Source organism: Populus alba, chromosome 18, assembly GCF_005239225.2.
Source record: "Populus alba chromosome 18, ASM523922v2, whole genome shotgun sequence".
Classification (NCBI taxonomy): Eukaryota; Viridiplantae; Streptophyta; class Magnoliopsida; order Malpighiales; family Salicaceae; genus Populus; species Populus alba.
This window is the reverse complement of record NC_133301.1, coordinates 443,008-466,442: the sequence shown is the minus strand read 5'-3', so window position 1 is coordinate 466,442 and position 23,435 is coordinate 443,008. Positions and strand designations below refer to the sequence as shown.

The window sequence follows — 23,435 nt, the reverse complement described above, 5'->3', positions numbered from 1 at the left end:
CCTTATTCTGCTGCTCGTGTTTCGCTTCAAGATTGTGGGTTTTCCATGCCTACCTTAGCATAAATGTGTTTGTACATGTGAATCGCAGAATCTGGCAAATCTTACATGGGTTTCTGGCACAACTTAGTTATATTCAAATCATGGGGAGTGATAAGCGAAGAATGTAATCTATACACTTCAGAGTTCTGATGGGAAAAGGGAAAAATCTGGGATAGAAACCAGGGATTTTCTTATTGTAGTGATACATAATTGGCCTCATGCAAAGTTTGGAAACAAAGTACTTGGCTGATAATAAACAAGAAATAATGTCTTTCTGCTTATTATCCTATTCCTGGAAAGAACTCTATTCATAGCAGTACTGTTTTATTCCATTCGATCGAAACTTTGCTATCCAGTATGCAAATGAGCTTTAAAGGATCAGCAGCAGGTAAAAATTGCAAGAGATATCTGAACACCCATACAAGACTCGCCACCAAGCTAAAATTCCAGCACAGGTCAAGCCATCCTGATTCACCCTTTTCTATCCTTGAGTACTCTTTGTGCATAATACAGAGACTCTCACTGTCAGTAAAATTGTTTTGCAATGTTCTGTGAAAGGCAGGCCTTGAATTTGCAAAATGTTTTTCATATTTCCCTCAAGCTCTTCTAAAGGTGGTGCACTGTTTGCTGGAATGCTGTTTGTAGCTTGTTCCGTAGATGAAATATATATTTTCTTAGAGCTTCGGTTTTTCACTGACCAGATTTGAGAACTGTTTTTATCCCAATCTTGTTTGAGCCAGTGACTGAGTTTTCTATAATCATATTGACTTCTGAAGAACCATAGACTTTTAAAAAGCTGGTTGCTCTTGTTAAGCAAGAAAAGCTCTGCAATCAATTTTGTTCTGTTGATCAGTTACCATTTGCCTGTAGCTTATTATTTTTGTTTCCCTTGTTATTATTTCATGGATATCAAGTTGCTTTCAAAACCTGATTGCGCCACTGAATTTATAAGGGAAATATCCAGCAAATCGTAATCCTCTTTCATTTTTATTTCAAATTCTCTCCATTGAAGGATCTCTTCGTTTCTTAAAACATTGCAAATCCATACTTCTGTCTTTCTTGGCCCTAAAAGCACTGTTTTCACCGTGCACCCTTCATTCATGAAGATCAAGTTCATCGGGTGGGATCTTCTAGTTCATCAGACTGATTCTCTATCATCTTCTTTCATCTCTCTTTGAGCCTTGCAATTTGCATTTCCAGGAAGTTGTTTGTGCCCCGTTAATCAACATGCTATCTCTTCTACTCTTATCAGGTGCTGGCGTTAAAGGAAACTTGCCATGCATTTGCAGTGGTTTGCACTATGAGTTGCTTTACTTGAATACACACAAGATGTTCGCATGTACCTGTACCATGAAAGACAAAGGGAGAGGGAGTTTAACAGATATTGATTTAGAACTGCAGTCAGGGCTCCTTTAAGGAATTTAAACGCTTTATGTGCCTCTGCATTCCAGTGAAACCCTTCCTTTTGAACAGGTCAGTAAGTGGCTCTTGCCATAATTACATATGAACCATCTATAATAACCTTTCATCCCCACGAATCCCTTCACATGCTTCATTGATTTTAAGTTAGACCAGTTCTGCATCGCCTCTACTCTCCAAGGGTCGGTTGTCATCCCCTTTGTCACAAGGACAATTTTCGCTCAAAATTCCAGCCCCTACATGGCAGTTTAGTCTCTTTAGACTAAGCTTTTCCTTACATTTTCACTCATGTTTGCTTACAATTATATATTTCACTCACCAAAAAAGGTTTCTACGTGTTAACTTGTCGTAAGCAAGCAGAATGAACACAAACAATAAAACAAAATAGGACACATCATATAGAAGAAAATTCTAAACCTCTATTATTACCTCAACAAAGGAAATACACAATATACTTACGTGTATTATGCATAAAACTTGCATGTTACATAGCAAAGGCTTTCAAGCCTATTTATAGACAATATTATGAAAGTTACAAAGCAAAGTTGTCATCCTTATTTTTCATGATACTTTGGGACAATCTTTCCCCTATTTTTCCTATGAATTTAGTAGCCTCAATCCAGCAACTACTAGATAATTTCTCCTCCATGTTCTCCATGAATTTAGTGGCCTCAATCTAATAACTGTTGGATAGTCTCTCCCATGTTCCCATAAATCTAGTGACTATGTAGAGCATTCCTAACCATGCCCAACGTTTGACTGCCCATCACCCACAATCAGAATAGTCCTCCCACCAATTAGCCATGTTTGAAAACCACCAAAACTTCTCACAACTCTGCTTTCACTTTCTCCCACATGCCCTTATTATCAGTTCTATTGTGTTTAATGCCAACCTAGATGGTCAATTATCAAAGACCCATGTTCATGCCAAGCCAATAACCCATGGTTCGTATGAACAATTGTATGTTGCCTGCCAGATTTGTTATTGTTCGTGTGGTTCGACAATATCTTTCATTGCCAAATTCTAGATAATGTGCATCTGTTGGCGCACCCTCGCACCCGTACCTCTAACAAACTGCCCCCCACTAGAAGAGTACAATTTTCTCATCAGAATAAAGATGAGGTATTCTTGCACTTTGTTTTTGAATTGTCACAAATCTATTTTTTTTTCCCCACAAAACCTCCAAGTTTTTCTTTAATTTTACTAAAAACTCAGTTTGTTAATTCTTTTTATGTTGGTCGAGTTGATGATTGTCACACCCGACATCGTGGCGGCCTTAAAAATTAATTCTCGAATTATAGAAAAAGAACAAATTTCAGGCATCGTGTTCTTTTAGGGGAAAAGGTCTTTGTTTAAGGAGTCGCCACCTAGTATTATGGTCACTAGGAACCCTAACTGGTCAACAAAGATTCTATGATCCGAGACTGGTTACGTAAAAGGGAAGATATTATCACCCCTTAAACGTCCTACCTAAAGTAGACTGCATTGCTGGTCTTTGTTATTAATTGCTAACATCTTTATTGGTTTGTACTATGATTTCTTGTGTACAATATTCCTGACTCTGGCGCCAGTGAATATTCAAATACGGATATTTCCAACTCTGGCGTTGGTAAATATTACATAGGTGTCAAAATAAGTGAATTCATATCATCATTTTATTATATTCCTGATTCTGGCGTCAGTGAATAAACAAGTAGAAATCAATTTATTTCTTTATCAAATTATTTTTTTATGTGAAACAAAATAAAATAAAATAAATTTATCCTAGTATTTTTTTTTATTCCCGACTCTGGCGTCGGTGAATATACTAAATAAATTTATCCTATTTTATTTTTATGTGTTTTTTTTGTCAATGAATAATAAAAAATTTCATTTATGTATATATATTTTTTACACAATTTTTATTATATATTTTTATTATTTTATATTTTTTTACCTTTTTTTTTTTTTGGGCTGGGCTGGGCTAAATCCAGCCCAGCAAGTATATATATTTTTTTGGGCTGGGCTCAGCTCAGCCCCACAAGGGCTGGGCTGAACCCAGCCCGTCCGGCACAAGATGCACGCGTGAAAACAGATCACGCGTGCATCAACAGTGCGAAGGTAATTAAATTACCTTTGCACTGTTCAAACAATTATTTGAACACGAAGAGCAGAGAAAAAATGAAAAAGGAAACGAACCTGTTTCTGGAGATTGAAGAAGATTGCAACGCTGGTCGGGCTGCTTTGAGTTGACTGCTTTCGGTTTCTGGCGATGCTGAAGCAGGTTGAAGCGACGGTGTGGCTCGACTGCTCTATCAACGATCTACGGTTCGGTGATCAATTGGGTTTCTGTAGGGGTGAAAACAGTTCGGATGAAAACTGATTTCTAGAAGAGATGAAATCTGGTTGGTGATACTGTTCTTCCTCTGTTTCTTTCTTTGTGTTTTGTTTGCTCTGTTTTTTTTTGATTAATTGCTCTATTTTTGGGTTCGGTTTCCTGTTCTTATCTCTGTTTTTCTGGGTAAATTCCCGGGGGGTTTGGCTCTGTCAATTGTTGGGTATTTATAGGGATCAATTTTCCTACCCCTCAGCCTCACGTCTCTCCTTTTGATAAGCATGACTGAGGGAGACGGTTCCTGCTAGGACTCCGAATTCAAAGTGCAATCTTTATCTCGTCGGGTTGTAATTATCATGAAGATAATTCTTGCTTTTTGTATTTTGAATGGGTTAGGATACTGGTGTTTCACGCTTTTGTTTCCTTCTTTGCAGGCGGAAGTTCGGTGTTTTGGAGACGAAGATGACGGACAACACCTGATTGAAACGGTGCTGTTTTGGGCTGAGAATGGTTATTTCCAATCTAGTCCTTGAAGTTTCTAAATCCTTGCATTCGAACCCCTGGTCTTTTAATTTTCAAGATTTACCCTCCTTAAAATAAATTTAACAATAATTGGGTCAAAATTTGGTTACAACAGTTGCCCCTCTTTTACAATGCTTACGGTGCAAATGCATTAGAAAATTTATTTTCTTTTGCCTTGGTATAGTAAGTTTTTGTAAAGAAGAATAATTGTGAAAACCCTTCTCCCCTTTTTATTGATTTTTTTTCTTTTATTTTTGTTTTTGTTTTTTTGTTTTTGTTGTTTTTTTTTTTTTTTTTTGTGATGGTATATTGTAATGAGTTACCGGCCCAGATGGTCACATTGTAATGGGTTACCTGCCCAGTATAGGATGGTATATTGTAATGGGTTACCGACCCAAATGGTCACATTGTAATGGGTTACCTGCCCAATATAGGATGATATATTGTAATGGGTTACCGACCCAAATGGTCACATTGTAATGGGTTACCTGCCCAGTTGGTAAATTGTAATGGGTTACCAGCCCAGGTGGTCACATTGTAATGGGTTACCTGACCAGTTGGTAAATTGTAATGGGTTACCAGCCCAGATGGTCACATTGTAATGGGTCACCTGCCCAGTTGGTAAATTGTAATGGGTTACCAGCCCAGGTGGTCACATTGTAATGGGTCACCTGCCCAGTTGGTAAATTGTAATGGGTTACCAGCCCAGGTGGTCACATTGTAATGGGTTACCTGCCCAGTTGGTATATTGTAATGGGTTACCTGCCCAGTTGGTCACATTGTAATGGGTTACCTGCCCAGTTGGTAAATTGTAATGGGTTACCAGCCCAGATGGTCACATTGTAATGGGTTACCTGCCCGATGGAAAAAATACAAGTTTTTTTTTTTTTTTTTTTTTTTTATATATATAAGACGAGGGCTCGAAGGCGCGCTCGAATGGAGATAAGACAAGGGCTCGAAGGCGCGCTCAAATGGAGGTAGGATAGAAAATGCACTACCTTTGATGGTCGAGGGCTCAAAGGCGTGCTCGAAAATAAATAAGACGAGGGCTCGAAGGCGCGCTTAAATGTAAGACGAGGGCTCGAAGGCGCGCTCGAATGGAGGTAGGATAAAAAAATGCACTACCTTTGATGGTCGAGGACTTGAAGGCACGCTCGAAAAGAACTCAGACGAGGGCTCGAAGGCGCGCTCGAATGGAGGTAGGATAGGAAATGCACTACCTATGATGGTCGTGGGCTCGAAGGCGCGCTCGAATGGAGGTAGGATAGGAAATGCACTACCTATGATGGTCGAGGGCTCGAAGGCGCGCTCGAAAAGAAATAAGACGAGGGCTCGAAGGCGCGCTCGAATGGAGGTAGGATAGAAAATGCACTACCTTTGATGGTCGAGGGCTCGAAGACGTGCTCGAAAAGAACTCAGACGAGGGCTCGAAGGCACGCTCGAATTGAGGTAGGATAGGAAATGCACTACCTATGATGGTTGAGGCTGAAAAGTGGTGAAAAAATACAGAGATTTTTCTGGTGGCCTAATTCTCATGGGCGGCCTGCCCAGGTTGAAAAATTCTCAAAAAATAAAAAATTTCAACAGCAATTTTGATCTTTGGCCATTTCAAGTTGGCCTTCCACTTGATGGATTTCGTTGGAATTTTCTCATATGAAATTTGCAAAACTCATTGTCCAATGTCTCAAAGTTAAATGATATGCATGCATCTTTACCTGATTTGAAATATAGGCCCCCATTTCTTCATAGTCTTCTTGTTGATTGATTGGTGAGATCTTGCTAACTGATTTGAGTCATCTTTGTAGTTTAGCTTTCTAGCCCACTCGAGTTGGCCCATGTAAGTCTATTTCCAAATTTGTTTGCACAACTCAGCATTTATGGTGCCCATCGTGACCCACTTGCTTGCTAGAGATTTTCTGATTCGTCAGATAATTTGAGAGGATTATTCATTACCCCTCGTCTCACTGCTAAAAAAAAAAAATTTGGTATCACTTGCTGAAAGGATTGAGCTGTCTTTTGTAAACCAAAATGCCCCCTTGTCTGGTTGAAGGAAATTACCATCTCCTTTTCTAGAATCTTTCCTTTTAAACACAATGTTGCCCCCTTGTATTGGTTATTGCCCCTAAGTGTGCTTCTGTCAGCGACTCAGATAAATAAATGTTTTAAAAGGTCATTCTCTCATTTCTCTTCTTTTCAGTTTGGTGGAGGAATATGGGTCTAGAATGAATCTTGAAATCTTGATCTTGCATTTTGAAAACAAAAATTATTTCGATGTGAGTCAAATAACGATTTGCTTTTGAAATCTTGCAACTCCTTGGTTACTTTCTTTCTGGGAAAAGAGATTATTTGCTCTTGTGTTTGGTATCGAGGTCTTCGGTGAAAATATATCATGAGATGACCCTTTTGTTTCGAAGTGAAGGACTCGAGAAAAAGCTCGAGGTTTGGTAAGAGAAAAACTTGTCTCTTTTTGAACATTTATTTTTATCAGCATGAATAATAATGAGTAGTTTATTCTTGATGTCATGAATCTTATGAAAAAGTATTCTTTGCATTTTGAGAGCATTGTTTATTGTTCTAGATTGCTTGCTTGCTTGATTAGAAAGGACTTCTCCAGGTACGTAACGTAGGCTTTGGTTTTTGGCTATGAAAGAAAAGGATTTATAAGGCTCAAAGAGTGTTTCAGGGTTTCAAAGACTGAAGATCATGATCAATAGTTTGACTTTTGACGTCACTCATATTTTCCTTTGCTGCTCTTCTTTGATTTGCCCCCCCTTTTTTCTTTTTCATTGCTTTGCTAGAGCATACTCATTTTATCTTGGTTATCACTTTTTCTTGTGATCTGGGCATGCCCCCTAGTATTGGAGTTTCTTGGGCTCTTTTGCCTTTTGGCTTTCTCACGGCTTTATCCTCCTTCTTGATCGTCGAAATTTCACTTGCCCCTTGCTTTGCTAGAGCATACTCATTTTATCTTGGTTATCACTTTTTCTTGTGATTTGGGCATGCCCCCTAGTATTGGAGTTTCTTGGGCTCTTTTGCTTTTTGCCTCTCTCGCGGCTTTATCCTCTTTCTTGATCATTGAAATTTCACTTGCCCCCAGTGTAGGGTGTGATCTTAGTCGGGATTTTTCTTATGAAATTATTCAGGCTCAAAAAGGGTTTGCAAGGGATGTACTTATTTTTAGAATGTGAAAGGAATAACAAAGATGGCCTTTCCTCATTTCAAGCGCAAGTGGCTATGATCAATAAACTTTGACCTCGTATAATGTGATGGTTTATTCTTTGCAAAGATGTCTTTCATGAGTTATGAGCAACCAGTTCACTACATACCATTATTCATACATTTAAAAACACAGTATTCAAGAGTCATGGGGTAAGGGTATTTTTTCTTTTCCTTTTTTAGTTTGGTCACCTCTATGAAGGAGTTGTTTGATTCACTTGTCATTCTGCAAGTAGAATGTCAAAAATATCATTTTTTTTTTTTTTAATAAACATCAAACCATTTTCGAAATCAAAATACCAGATCAATTTTTTTCAAAATTCCATCAGTGAAACTGATTTTAGTAAAAGTAATGAATGGAATCTATGAGATTATGCGAGGCTTCAAGGGTGTATTTATTGATTCTTTGAAATCAATAACATTTATGAGAGAGAGAAAAGATATGCAAAGTGAATTTCTTGGCCAAACTTTTATTGATTTGATGAGAACTTATACAGTCATCAATGACTCAACAATCATGGATAATATTTCTTTACAGAATCAGAATTCACTGGCCTACTCAAATCTTCTCCATCCATTCCTGTTAATATCAATGCTCCTACGGAAAATGCCTTCTTTACTACATAAGGACCTTCATAATTGGGTGCCCATTTGCTGTGGTTCTCACTAGGTAGTAATAAGATTTTTCTCAATACAAGATCTCCTTCTTTAAACTCTCTTGATCGAACTTTTCTGTCATATGCTCTTGCTATCCTGTTTTGATACAGTTGGTGGTGACAAATCGCCGCTAATCTCTTCTCACTCATCATATTTAACTGTTCATATCGTATCTCAGCCCATTTAGCCTCTTCTAGCTCAGACTCCATTAGGACCCTTAGAGAAGGAATCTCTACTTCCAAGGGCATCACTGCCTCCATTCCGTAAACTAGTGAATAAGGTGTAGCCCCAGTTGACGTCCTTATTGCTGTTCGATATGCATGTAGAGCATAAGGCAGCCATTCCTGCCAATCTTTGTAAGTAACCACCATTTTCTGGACAATCTTCTTTATGTTCTTGTTAGCAGCTTCAACAGCACCATTCATCTTTGGTCTGTAAGGTGATGAATTGGAATGCTTGATTTTCCATTTCGTGCATAATTCCACAATCATCTTCCCATTGAAGTTCTTGGCGTTATCGGTTACTATCCTTTCTGGCAGACCATACCTACAAATCAGGTCTCTCTCAATGAATCGCTTGACCACCTTCTGAGTCACATTAGCATATGAGCAGGCCTCTACCCACTTTGTAAAGTAATCAATTGCAACCAAGATAAACCGATGCCCATTACTAGCTTTTGGATTAATAGGCCCAATCACATCTATTCCCCACATCGCGAATGGCCAAGGTGACACCATATTGAATAAGGGCAATGGGGGTGCATTGATTTTGTCGCTATACACCTGACATTTATGACATTTTCGGACAAATTCTATACAATCCTTCTCTATGGTCAACCAAAAATACCCAGCTCTTTGCATTTGTCTCGCCATCATGTGTCCATTTGCATGGGTGGTGCAAATTCCTCCATACACTTCATACAAGGCTTTATTGGCTTTTGATCTGTCTAGACATCTTAGTAGAGTCCCATCAAATGACCTTTTGTATAAGATTTCTCCATCTATAAAGTATTCCATTGCCATTCTTCTCAGAGTCTTCTTATCTGTTTTTGAAGCTTCAAAAGGATATTCCCGATATTGGATGAATCTTTTTATATCTGCATACCAAGGACTTCCATCCACTTCTTCTTCTACTAAACAACAATGAGCAGGAGAACTTCTGATATCAATGCCTATAGGATGTACTCTGATACCGCAATCAATTGTGGCCATGGAGGCTAAGGTTGCTAAAGCATCTGCAAACTGATTCTTATCCCTTCCTAAATGATTGAACTCTATCTCTTCAAAGTCTTTAGCCAATTTGGAGAGATATTCTTGATATGGTTTCAATTTCTCATCTTTTGTCTGCCATTCCCCCTTTATCTGGCAGATTATCAACATAGAGTCTCCATATACCTCTAATTTCCTTATCTTTAACTCTAATGCAGCTTCCAATCCATGAATACAAGCCTCATATTCAGCTGTGTTGTTTGTGCAATTGAACTGCAACTTAATGGATATAGGATATTGTTTTCCTTCTGGAGAAATTATTACAGCACCAGCTCCATTACCAGATATATTCACCGCACCATCAAAGTACATGGTCCACCAATCACCTTCTATTACCAGCACATCTTCATCAGGGAAGTCAAAATTTAATGGCTCATAGTCTTCAATAGCATTATCAGCTAAATGATCTGCGATTGCACTTCCTTTCACAGATTTTCTTGTCTTGTAAATGATATCATATTCAGCCAACAACACTTGCCATCTGGCGAGCCTATTTGACATGTATGGTTTTTCAAAGATATATTTGATAGGATCTACCTTTGAAATTAACCAAGTGGTATAGTATAGCATATACTGTCGGAGCCTTTTCGCACTCCAAACCAAACCACAACACAACTTCTCAATCATGCTATAACGAGATTCACACTCAGTGAATTTCTTACTCAGGTAGTAGATGGCTTGCTCCTTTCTCCCAGACTCATCATGTTGGCCAAGCACACAGCCCATTGCTGATTCAGTCACTGTTAAATACAAAATGAGAGGCTTTCCCGGCATCGGTGGCACCAATAGAGGTGGTTTCTGCAAATATTGTTTAATCTTATCAAAGGCTTCTTGACAGTCCTCATCCCATACTCCGGGGTTTCTCTTTCGAAGTAATCGAAAGATTGGTTCACAAGTGACTGTAAGCTGTGAAATAAATCGAGCAATGTAATTTAAACGTCCTAAAAATCCTCGAACCTCTTTCTCAGTTTTAGGAGCTGACATAGCTTGTATGGCCTTCACTTTATCAGGATCTACTTCTATGCCATTATTGCTCACCATAAATCCCAATAACTTCCCAGACTTCACCCCAAATGTGCATTTTGCAGGGTTTAGCTTTAATTGATATTTTCTCAGCCTTTCAAATAACTTCTTCAGAGCTGGGATATGGTTTTCCTCATCCTTAGACTTAGCAATCATATCATCCACATAGACCTCAATTTCTTTATGCATCATATCATGAAATAGTGTCACCATTGCTCTTTGATAAGTTGCCCCAGCATTTTTCAGTCCAAATGGCATAACTTTATAGCAATATGTTCCCCACGGGGTAACAAATGTTGTTTTTTTCTTGTCTTGCTCGGCCATTTTAATCTGATTATACCCAGAGAAACCATCCATAAAAGAGTAAGTATAACTCTTAGCAGCATTATCTACTAATACATCTATGTGGGGTAAAGGAAAATTATCCTTCGGGCTTGCCTTATTCAAATCTCGGAAATCCACACATACCCTGATTTTGTTGTCTTTCTTGGGTACTACTACGATATTGGACACCCATTGAGAATAATCAACTACTTCCAAGAATCCAGCATCCCACTGTTTTGTTATCTCTTCTTTCACTTTGATTAGTATATCCGGCCTTGTCCTCCTCAACTTTTGCTTAACCGGCTTACAACCTTCTATCAAAGGTAGTTTATGTACCACAATATCAGTATCCAGACCAGGCATATCAGCGTATGACCAGGCAAAAACATCAATGTATTCTTGTAAAAGAGCAATCAATTCACTTCTAACGTCAGCAGAGATTAGCTTCCCTATTTTCAACTCTCTTTTATTATGTAATGTGCCCACATTTATCAGTTCTAGTTCTTCTTTTGCAGGTTTCCATGTGCGATCAGATTGTTCCGTTAACTTTGCGAATTCATGAATATCCTCCTCACCAAATTCTTCCTCATCCATGGCAATTATAGTTTCATCAAAGTTAGGCCAATTATCCACAGTGCAATCAGTTGTGGGGGTGTACAATGATCCGCTTTCAGATTCCCTGAAAGCGGAAAGTGTTTTGGTTATGAGTGTATAGTTCTGGGAAAGTAAATAAATGAACAGAGGGAAAAAAAACACGATTGAAAGAAAATATGCATGATCTCATTGAAACTTAAAGGATAGAAAGGCTCAACCACAAAACCTTATTGCCGATCTCTTGAGCCATGATGATTTGGCAAGGCACAATTATTCAAACAATACAAAAAATGAAAAACAACGAATAAGCAATCAAAACATTACTTTTTGAAAACAATCGGGACTTTTTGAATTTCCCAATTTGCTAAATCTTCTCCCTCGGCCAATTTCCTCACGAATTCTGATGAGTCATCTTCCAAGACACCAATAGTCAGCTGGGGAAACTGTTCATGAGCATTATCCTCTTCCTTTAAATCTTGTTCACCGACGTATTCAAGATAATTAATAGTAGCATCATTGAATTCTTTTCTTAGTTCCCCCTCATAATCCTCTGTTTTTATCACATATGCAGATCTTGGGAATGTTACATGGATTGGTGGGATCTCTATTCGGTCTTCATCTGGTTCTCTTCTCTCAATCCGGGCTATTCTCTTTTCTCTTCTAATTTCAGCTGCTCTTTTGAAATCTGCTTTTCCAGGCTTAAACCCTAAGCCAAACCTTTGATCTGCGCACTTCATTTTTATCACATTAATCCTCTCAGGCATTCCGGTAGTATGGTCATATTGAAATGGCAATCCACGCTTTAAGAAGTATTTAGCAGCCATTTTTGCTGCTTCGGAAATTTCTGGCTTTCGCCGCACCGTATTTTCTGGTACCCATTCAGCATTTACAACTTCAAATGCATGCAGATTTTCATCCTTACTTTCTTCAGTTTCTATGTAAGGGATCGAGACATTTTTTATCATTGATAAAGTTTCCTCAGCTCTCACAGTCACCAAATTCCCATTGATGATAAACTTGACCCGTTGATGTAAAGAAGATGCGACAGCTCGGGCTGCATGGATCCAAGGTCTCCCCAGTAAAATGCTATATGAAGGATGAATGTCTATTACTTGTAATGTGACTTGAAATGGTTGTGGGCCAATGATTAGTTCAACATCAATACTCCCAATGATTGGTCTAGATGACCCATCATATGCCCTGGCAGTCATGGTACTTGGCTTCATATGAGAAGCATCAACTAGCATTTTATCGAGTACATGTTTTGGCAATACATTAAGAGCATAACCATTATCTATAAGCACCTTAGCAATCACACAATCTTTGCATTTTACCGTGATATGCAATGGTTTATTATGACCGGTTCCTTCATGATCCAGCTCATCATCGGTAAAATAAAGGTAATTGGTGGCTTGAATCCGACCCACCAAATGTCCTATGGAATCTTGTGTGATATCCTGAGGAACATATGCTTCATTAAGAACCTTCTGAAGGGAGTTCCTATGCAATTCTGAACTTAATATTAATGACAACAAAGAAATCCTAGCGGGTGTTTTCTTTAGCTGATCAACCACACTATATTCGCTGTGCTTCATCAATTTCAGAAATTCATTAGCCTCTTCATCACTTACTGGTTTATTAACCTCATCTGTCCTTGTCAATTCCGCCGTATCCTTTCCTTTGGCTTTTCTATGGTTTTCCAACTCTTCAGGAGTAAAACATCTCCCACTCCGAGTGAGTCCTCCTACTTCCGCATGGAAAACAGGGGCAGGCTTTGTGCTGTGAAAGGAATAACCATAATTATAGGGTTGGGCATTATAGCTTCCGCTAACAATGTTTGTAGGCTTTGTTAGGATCATTTTTGGCGGACCCCTTTCAGTTGGTATGTATCTACAAACTTCTACTTTTTTGTTACAACCAGTCATTGTTCCTACTAACTCATCTTCTTTGGGTTTCATCAATCTTAACATTCCCAACGCCATCATATTTTCTACCTCCAAATGAAACTCCTCGCACGAGTCAATATCATGCCCAAACTGCTGATGATATTCACAATATTCATTCGCATTCCCTACAGATTGTATTTTGATTGGTGTCTTTAGATAATCTGTTTGCCTTAACATCCCATACAATCTATCCATAGTCACCCTTAAAGGTGTTGTACCTCCCTTTCCTATCTCCAAGCTATTAACTCCCCCACCTCCAGAAGCGTGATTTGGTAGAGGGTTAAAATTCACATTTGGAGACTCATCAAAAGAAATCCACCCAGCTTTGATGAGTTGAAGGATTTTTCTTTTGAATGCAACACATCCATCAATATGATGACCAACAGCACCAGCATGGTATTCACATTTTTGATCGGGTTTATACCAAAAGGGAAATGGTGGTTGTAAAGGTTCTAAGGGAACAGGTGCTACCTGACCAATACTAAGCAATCTTTGGTGCATTTCAGTAAGAGACATGGGTAATGGTGGAAGTTGCACTTGATCTATTGGAAAATTTCTTCTCGGGCGGTAGGCATTATCGGTTTGGTTGTTTATTGGGTTATTTTGGGTGTTTGTAGGTGAGGAGAATTTTATATTGGATATAGAGGGGGTAGGTGTAATACTTTTGGAGCTATAATTATCTTGGTAAGTGTTCTTCCCTCTACTTTCCCTTTCAACATTGTGAACTTCCGCTTCTTTTCTTTTTCCAATAAAACCTCTTTTTTCAGTAGGATCCACGATCCTACCCGTCCGAACAGCTTGTTCGATCCTTTCAGCTATAACAACCAAATCAGAGAAATTTTGTGCAGCACTACCTACCAAGTATTCAAAGTACGGGGCTTTGAAAGTGTTGGAAAATAAACCAGTCATCTCCCTTTCCGACAATGGAGGATTTACTTGCGCGGCTGATTCACGCCACCTTTGGGCATATTCTCTTACAGACTCCTTATTGCCTTTTTCCATGGCTTGCAGACTTGATCTATCTGGGGCAATGTCCATGTTGAACTTATACTGTCTAATAAAAGCTTCAGCTAAATCCTTCCATCCTTTAATCTTGGTATTATCCAAACGCATATACCAAGCAAGAGCAGCATCACTTAAACTATCTTGAAAGAAATGGATCAATAACTTCTCATCATGGACTACTTCAGCCATCTTATTACAGTATGCTTTAAGATGGGTGATTGGGCATTGAGTTCCAGTATATTTAACAAATTCTGGAACTCTGAATTTTCTGGGAATAACCACATTAGGCACTAAACACATTTCAGCAACCTTTACCGGATCATACAAACCCTTCCCCTCTATTGCCTTCATTCTTTCTTCTAAAGCAGCTAGTTTTTCCTGACCATTTTCCTCTATGATATTGTTCCTTTGAGGTTCTTCTTCTATCAACACAGTATGGGGGACTCTCATTGGATGTGCTGATTGAGTATGTGCGAAAGGAGCAGTATGTTGAGGCTCAAATGGTGGAACAACAGGAGGCGGAGGTGTAAATGTTTGTTGAGAGGATGTCCCTTCTCCAACTCTAGGCCTCAAAGCCTGTTCAAGCAAGCTGGTAAGCCTTGCTACATCCTCTTTCAGGCTTTCCAGCTCTCTTTGGTGTTGAACCAGCTCTCTTTGGTGTTGAATTTCTAGTTGATTTCTCTCCTCATTTTCCATTTTCTTTCGTGAACGAGTATTATGAATACGTTTAAGTTGGGGACCTATATTTCACCTGTTTTTTTTTATTGAAATCGAGAATAGATATAATATAAAAAAGAAAGAATAAACAGTGCGAGCAGGGCTATAGCTTTAGCTACATAGATTGTAGCCTAGGCATCCACCTACATACAATAAAAGAATACAAGAAAACCTATAACCCTACTATTAGTCCAAGCAAAAACAAACCCACACTAAATCAGAAATTAAGCAGACCATGCCGAAATGCATTCATGATTCTTGTATAGATCGGCACCAGTATACCAAAAGGAAGAGTTGAGATTCCTGATCCATCCTGCAGCAAAGTAAAACAAAAGCCATAGGATATCTTCCCATATTGGCTTTTGATCCTCAAATATCAAGTTGTTCCTAGCATTCCATATAGTCCAGACAATGTTAAACATAAAGCCCCCCCAAACAGTTCTTTCAAACTTACAGTGATTGCCCTGCAAAAGACCCAGCCATTGACATTGAAGGTCGTCAAGGCCATAAGGCATTACCCAACTCAAACCTCTCCAATCTACAATTTTGTTCCATAGTTTCCAAACCACTTGGCAATGCAAGAGGATGTGGGATACAGATTCTGAATGTTGCTCACAAAAAGGACACTTGTCCTCCTGAGGGCTTAGAACATGCTTCTTCACCAGGAACGCTCTTGTGCAAAGGCCTTCATTTAAGGCTAGCCATAAAGTCATTTCTGTTTTTGGAGGGCAAATGGATTTCCATACATTTGTGACATAAGTAGGAGAACCAGCATACCTGATTCTTTCAAGGGCAAGCATACAAGAATTAACAGTATAATCTCCGTCTTTCCCCCATTCCCAAATCAACCTGTCTTCTTTCAATCGATGAATAGCTGCAAGATTAAGATCAGACATTAAGCTTTGAACCATCAGGGTCTCACTAGCTTTGAGGGGCCTTCTCCATTTCAGATTCCAATACCAAGTATCCTCTAACCAGTATCCCATCTGACTAACAAACCCTGATTTGGAGGAGGATAGGTGGAAGAGGGTCGGGTAAGAATTAGCTAAGCAAAAGCCAGTCAACCAAGTATCTAACCAAAATTTAACATGATTACCATTACCCATTTTAAGAGTACAAGCAGCTCGAATAAGAGAGCTATCAAGATCCAAGCTAGTAATAGTAGAGCTGATTCCTCGCCAAATCCCTGAAAGTTTTTTCTTGAACGTGGGCATCCCATTTATAAACTGAGGTCTGTATTTTGCTTTAATAAAATCTGCCCAACTAGCTTTATCATTACTTCCTAATTTCCAAATCCACTTGAAGAGGAGAGCTTTGTTCTTTGCTGAAATATTCCCAACGCCTAGACCACCCATTTTCTTTTCTTTTGTCACTGTATCCCAAGCAAGCCGATGAATTTTCCTGTTATCAACACTCCCACCCACAAAAACCGAGCCTGCATGGATGTGATCTTGCGTGCCACTGTCTTTGGAATGCAGAAAATAGACATGTAATAGAGAGGAATGGCAGAGATTACACTTTTAATCAAAATTGTTCTCCCCGCCAGGGATAATAACCGCCCCTTCCAAGAGTTGAGTCGTCCTCTAATTTGAGAGAGAACAGGTTTCCATGTGGAAATCCTTTTGGGATTAGCACCTAGAGGAAGCCCCAAGTATTTGATAGGGAGAGTATCACATCTACACTTGAGAACACCAGAAATCCCTTCAGCATATATCTCATCCACCCCCACCCCACCAAACTACTCTTATGGAAGTTAACAGTAAGCCCTGAGCATAAGCTAAACCAACGTAACATTCTCTTGGTATTTAGCAAACATTGAAGATCATTTGGAAGGAAGAGAAGAGTGTCATCTGCAAATTGCAGATGATGAATATATGTTGTTCCTGCAGATTCCACACCATACAAAGCACCTATTTTTAGGCTCCTGCTGATGAGAACTGATATGCCTTCAGCTGCCAAACAAAAGAGAAAAGGGGAGAGGGGATCCCCCTGCCGCAGACCACAAGATGCTGTAAACTCAGAAGAAGGGGAACCATTGATTAAAACAGATAGTCTTGCAGACGAGACACAAGCCATAATCCATTTCCTCCAACGAGCACCAAAATTCATGTAACCCATAACATCATTAAGATAGGACCAAGACACAGTATCAAAAGCTTTTCTGAAATCAAGTTTGAGAAGGAACCCTTGACAGCTTCGAGATTTCATGGAATCCAGCATTTCATTAGCAATAAGGACTGAGTCCAGAATATTTCTGCCAGCAATGAAAGCTGACTGGGAGGGACTAACCACACTCTGCATAACTGCTTTTAGTCTAGTGGCGAGAATCTTAGCAATAATTTTATATAGCCCATTTAATAAACTAATAGGTCTATAGTCATTAAAAGAGGAGCTGCCGGTAACTTTTGGAATTAAAGCAATATAAGCAGTGTTAATACCTTTAGGAAGGTAGCCTCTCCTGAAGAATTCAAGAACCATTGTAAACAAGTCATGTTGCATTAGCTCCCAGAATTTCTTTATAAAATTGAAGTTGAACCCATCAGGACCTGGGGCTTTAGAGCCTTCACTACTGAATATGGCCAGCTGCACCTCTTCTATAGTAACCTCACTTTCAAGCCAGGCGGCTTGGTTTTCAGTGAGCTTCATAAAGTCTGCACTGCCCACCGTGGGTCTTGTAATCAAAGATTCAGAGTAGATGTTTGAGAAATATGCTTTGGCTCCTTCTTTGATTTCATTTGGACCGGAGAGAATCTTCCCGTTGTATGTGAGCTGACGAATATAGTTTTTGCAACCCCTAACTTTTGCTGAAATGTGAAAGAACCGAGTGTTTCTGTCCCCCAGCTTGAACCAAGACTGTCTTGCCTTTTGTCTCCATATGGATTCAACATATCTACAGAGTTTCCATTGCATTCCTTTTAGCTCATATAGCCTGTGTCGATCTGAGTCAGAAATCTTGCCACTTTCAGCCTTTTGTCTCCATATGGATTCAACATATCTATATTTCACCTGTTATATGCAGAATATGACAATCTATAAGCAAATGTATGTGATGCATGAATGTGAATGCCACATATTGGATATAGATTCGCCTTTTGTTGGTGACATATGGCCGTCATTCTTTGGATATATGGGTTGAGCTTGAACTTGATATCATTGTTGCGATGCCGAGAAGAAATCTGCTTAGCTTTTTGACATTTGGGCTTTCAGCTATATACACATATCTTTGCATTGAAAAATGTGGGTCTCAGCCCTCTTATTACTTATTCAGAAACTTATAGTGAAAAATTAATCTAATCTATTACAGGAGAAAAAACACTGCCTCTAGTAGCTATTGCTTTCAAAAAAAGATCGGTGTTATCCATGCTTCTTCGATATTTCATTATATCTCCTCCCACTTGACGAGCTTCCACTCGTAATAAATGGGCTTCTGCAGCTGCTCGATTAATCTGATCTTGTAGTTCCCTTATCCTCTTAGTATGAATTAAGTTGTTTCTAGACAAAAAGTTATTGGCGTCATCCAATGTTTGATTATGTTGCTTTATCATTTTTTGGTTTCCCATAAGTTGTACGGTCTTTAATTTTTCTTTGTCCAACTTAGATCTCAACGCTTCTGCTTCAGCCTTATGACTATTCAACTCTGCTTTCTGCTCTTCGTGCATTTTAGTTAAAGTCTCTGCTCTTCCCAATTGGTCTTTCAACTTAACAATGTCTGCCCGACGCATTTTCAATATAGCTTGTGTCTTGATGGTTGACTCTTCCCAATGCTTAGCTTTTTCCATGTAATATGTCATGTCCTGATTAATTGTCTTTTGTGTTTCCAAGTCAGTCTTTGCCTTTATCAAGTCTTGACCACCAGAGTCCCTTTCTTCTTCAGCTATTTTCCTTAAACCCTTTTCTTTGGCTAGCTGCCGCTCTAAAGACACTCTATGTTCCTCATTTGCTTTAAGCTCAACTTGTAACGCTTTTACTTGTTTTCTTAATTCTTCTTCACAGTTTACTCTTTTTCTTCGAATGCCCACAGACTCAGAAACTTCTGCCATATAAGAGACTCCTCCATTACGCCATTCAGAATACTTTTCACTAACTGTAGGATTCCTTAATCCAGTCTCCTTTTTCACAAGTACCAAAGACTTCCAATCCTGTTTAATGCTCTCCAACATCTCCATGGTAGCTCCTTTGTACACTCTAGTAAATTGAGATAAACCAATCGTTCTTGGGATGCTTTGTATGCCCCCAAACTGTCTTGTAACTAAAGTAGGCGCATAGCTAATATATCCAGTCACTCCAATCAAAGGTACCCAAGTCTTCTTCCCGCAACTCATTAAGTACGTTACATTTCTCATCCAAGGAGCTCTCCAATTAACCTTGCTTCGTGGAATTCCTTGTAATTTTACCCCCCAGTCATCTTCAGAAAAAATTTTCCATTCACTTGATACCAATAACTCTAGTGGCCTTTGATCAAACCACCAAAAATTCCGGAATATTGGTGTCTCGGATTCTATATGACTTACCATCCAAATGAACAATAATGGCACACAACATCTCATAGAACCTTTTCCAGTCTTTTTGCAATGATTGAGGGACAAAAAAGTTTCAGCCAAAATAGCAGCAGAAGGATTAATTTTAGTCTTCTCATACTCAACAAACAAATTGGCTGCCTCTAAACTAATAATTCCAGCAGATGAAGGGCACAAAATCAACCCAAATATTCCCAAAGCCAATATTCTGTATACTTCTACTTTAGCATATGGATTAGACTTTTTAGCAATCAACAACTCTTCTAGCCGTTTCCATCTCAAACCCCCGGAATTATTTTTTTCTCTATACAAACCCATTTGCTGGATTCCTAATAGCTTAGCAAGCTCCTCTACAGTATCCTCAGTCTTTTGATGAAAGTAAACCTTATGTATATCCTCAGGAAATTCTGTCAAAACACCATATTCTTCAATGGTAGGAACCATATCGACATCCCCAAATGTAAAACATCGATAATCAGGATCCCAGAAATGAATCAGAGCTCTTATGGCCAATGGCAGTACCGGCACATTTAAAAGATGCAAAACTCTCCCATATATCTTAGTAAATTCTGCCTCATCATCCAAGTATTTGGTGAGTGGAATCAAACGAATGGCATCATTTATTACACATCTCACCTCTTTTAGCAGCGGTATCCCACTGTCATCCAGTCTAGGGCAGTCTCCCTCAGTCATATGCAATGATTCAGATTCAAGTCCATACTCAATAGTGTTGACTTCTCGATTAACAGCCATTATGTCACCCGAAATAAAAATCCTGTTATGAAATAATACATGTTAAGCTTTACTTTAGTGAAACTTACATAGGGAACAACCTAAAGGGTAAGTTCTAGTCATTACATGCTTAAGGTAGGTTGCTATCTAGTCTTTGAAAGGTCTTTCGCATGCTCAGTGATCTTCCTCGAAAGGTTGATGTGAGGCTTACAAGTAGCGTGAAGATAGAGGCCCTGAATAATATCAGTTTAGGCATACCAACCACTATCGAGTAAACAATCAGGCGAAAGTTGGATGGTTTCACGAGTCTTACCCAGGCCAAAGCCATTGGGGTACCGCTACTCTCCCACTTAACATAAAGTTTGTATAACATATATTTATTATGAAATGCGTGGTGTGTTAAGGCACAAATCTATATTCAATGTATATGATGACATGAATACATATAGATGCTAAGGCGAAAAAAAAAATAAAAAAAAATAAAAAAAATAAAAAACAAACACAACAAACATTTATAGCAATTTTAACAAATAAAGACAAAGCTTAGTCTTAGGTCCCCAGTGGAGTCGCCATTCTGTCGCACCCGACATCGTGGCGGCCTTAAAAATTAATTCTCGAATTATGGAAAAAGAACAAATTTCAGGCATCGTGTTCTTTTAGGGGAAAAGGTCTTTGTTTAAGGAGTCACCACCTAGTATTATGGTCACTAGGAACCCTAACTGGTCAACAGAGATTCTATGATCCGAGACTGGTTACGTAAAAGGGAAGATATTATCACCCCTTAAACGTCCTACCTAAAGTAGACTGCATTGCTGGTCTTTGTTATTAATTGCTAACATCTTTATTGGTTTGTACTATGATTTCTTGTGTACAATATTCCTGACTCTGGCGCCAGTGAATATTCAAATACGGATATTTCCAACTCTGGCGTTGGTAAATATTACATAGGTGTCAAAATAAGTGAATTCATATCATCATTTTATTATATTCCTGACTCTGGCGTCAGTGAATAAACAAGTAGAAATCAATTTATTTCTTTATCAAATTATTTTTTATGTGAAACAAAATAAAATAAAATAAATTTATCCTAGTATTTTTTTTTTATTCCCGACTCTAGCGTCGGTGAATATACTAAATAAATTTATCCTATTTTATTTTATGTGTTTTTTTTTGTCAATGAATAATAAAAAATTTCATTTATGTATATATTTTTTTTACACAATTTTTATTATATATTTTTATTATTTTATATTTTTTTACCTTTTTTTTTTGGGCTGGGCTGGGCTAAATCCAGCCCAGCAAGTATATATATTTTTGGGCTGGGCTCAGCTCAGCCCCACAAGGGCTGGGCTGAACCCAGCCCGTCCGGCACAAGATGCACGCGTGAAAACAGATCACGCGTGCATCAACAGTGCGAAGGTAATTAAATTACCTTCGCACTGTTCAAACAATTATTTGAACACGAAGAGCAGAGAAAAAATGAAAAAGGAAACGAACCTGTTTCTGGAGATTGAAGAAGATTGCAACGCTGGTCGGGCTGCTTTGAGTCGACTGCTTTCGGTTTCTGGCGATGCTGAAGCAGGTTGAAGCGACGGTGTGGCTCGACTGCTCTATCAACGATCTACGGTTCGGTGATCAATTGGGTTTCTGTAGGGGTGAAAACAGTTCGGATGAAAACTGATTTCTAGAAGAGATGAAATCTGGTTGGTGATACTGTTCTTCCTCTGTTTCTTTCTTTATGTTTTGTTTGCTCTGTTTTTTTTTGATTAATTGCTCTGTTTTTGGGTTCGGTTTCCTGTTCTTATCTCTGTTTTTCTGGGTAAATTCCCGGGGGGTTTGGCTCTGTCAATTGTTAGGTATTTATAGGGATCAATTTTCCTACCCCTCAGCCTCACGTCTCTCCTTTTGATAAGCATGACTGAGGGAGACGGTTCCTGCTAGGACTTCGAATTCAAAGTGCAATCTTTATCTCGTCGGGTTGTAATTATCATGAAGATAATTCTTGCTTTTTGTATTTTGAATGGGTTAGGATACTGGTGTTTCACGCTTTTGTTTCCTTCTTTGCAGGCGGACGTTCGGTGTTTTGGAGACGAAGATGACGGACAGCACCTGATTGAAACGGTGCTGTTTTGGGCTGAGAATGGTTATTTCCAATCTAGTCCTTGAAGTTTCTAAATCCTTGCATTCGTACCCCTGGTCTTTTAATTTTCAAGATTTACCCTCCTTAAAATAAATTTAACAATAATTGGGTCAAAATTTGGTTACAACAATGATGAATCTTAACAATATCATTATCGGACTGTTTGTAAATCATTGCTAGAGTTCTTTATAACTTATTTTATTATGGATCATTTTTTATCTTTATTAAAAGTCTTAAATAACTTATATGAAAATTTACAATAGTTGCTCTAGCAGCTTTAATCTATAGGTAACAATCCCTGTTTTTGCATCATTTTGAAAGGTCCATCAGATTTCGGCATCAGCCCTCAATACTTTGACTTCCTTATAAATTTCTTTCAAATCTATAGACTTAATTTGAGTGACACCTTATCGCTCTCATTTAATTCCAGTAGTCTTTGTTTCTGGTCAACATAATTCATTATCCTTTTTTCTTGCCTTTCATAAGCTATCATTAGCTTGTTTAAACAATTCTTGTTTTTCCATAGCAAACCTATATGTAGCTGGACTCTTCTCATCATATATTTGCATAAAAATCTCTACAGGAGTTTGGGTTGTGTTCCCAAAATCAACTCAAACAGACTATTTTTTTTTTTATTAAGGATTTTTGGATATTGTAGCAAAATTGAACACTGTCAAATAATTCCAACCAAATTTGTTGCATTGTTGTCATATAATGCTCAAATATTTCTTAAATAAAACATTTTCCTTTTCTATCTCTCCATCGGTTTGTGAATGATTGATAGTGAAATACTTTAATCGTCCCCATCATGTTGAATAACATTGTCTCAAACCTACCTATAAATCACATATTGTGATCACTAACAATATCAGAAGGCACTCCAGCATACTTCACCATTTTTTGATAAGAACAACCCAGCAACAACCTCAATTAGACACACTATCAGGGGGCATCCATAAACACTGCATACTTGGTGAATCTATCTATGATAACCATGATGG

The 23,435-nt window shown here is 38.5% G+C and overlaps 1 protein-coding gene across 1 annotated transcript in view; it reads right to left on the bottom strand.

Annotated features, from left to right (window-relative positions):
* Nucleotides 1–1,138: 1,138 nt before the first annotated feature.
* The window catches only part of LOC118059401 (uncharacterized), a 35,631-nt gene continuing 13,334 nt past the window's right edge, over nucleotides 1,139–23,435 (bottom strand). Inside the window, exon 6 of the mRNA XM_073406138.1 lies at nucleotides 1,139–1,382. Coding sequence (XP_073262239.1) covers nucleotides 1,350–1,382 — 33 coding nt within the window. The 3' untranslated portion in view covers nucleotides 1,139–1,349. The remainder of the gene's footprint in view (nucleotides 1,383–23,435) is intronic.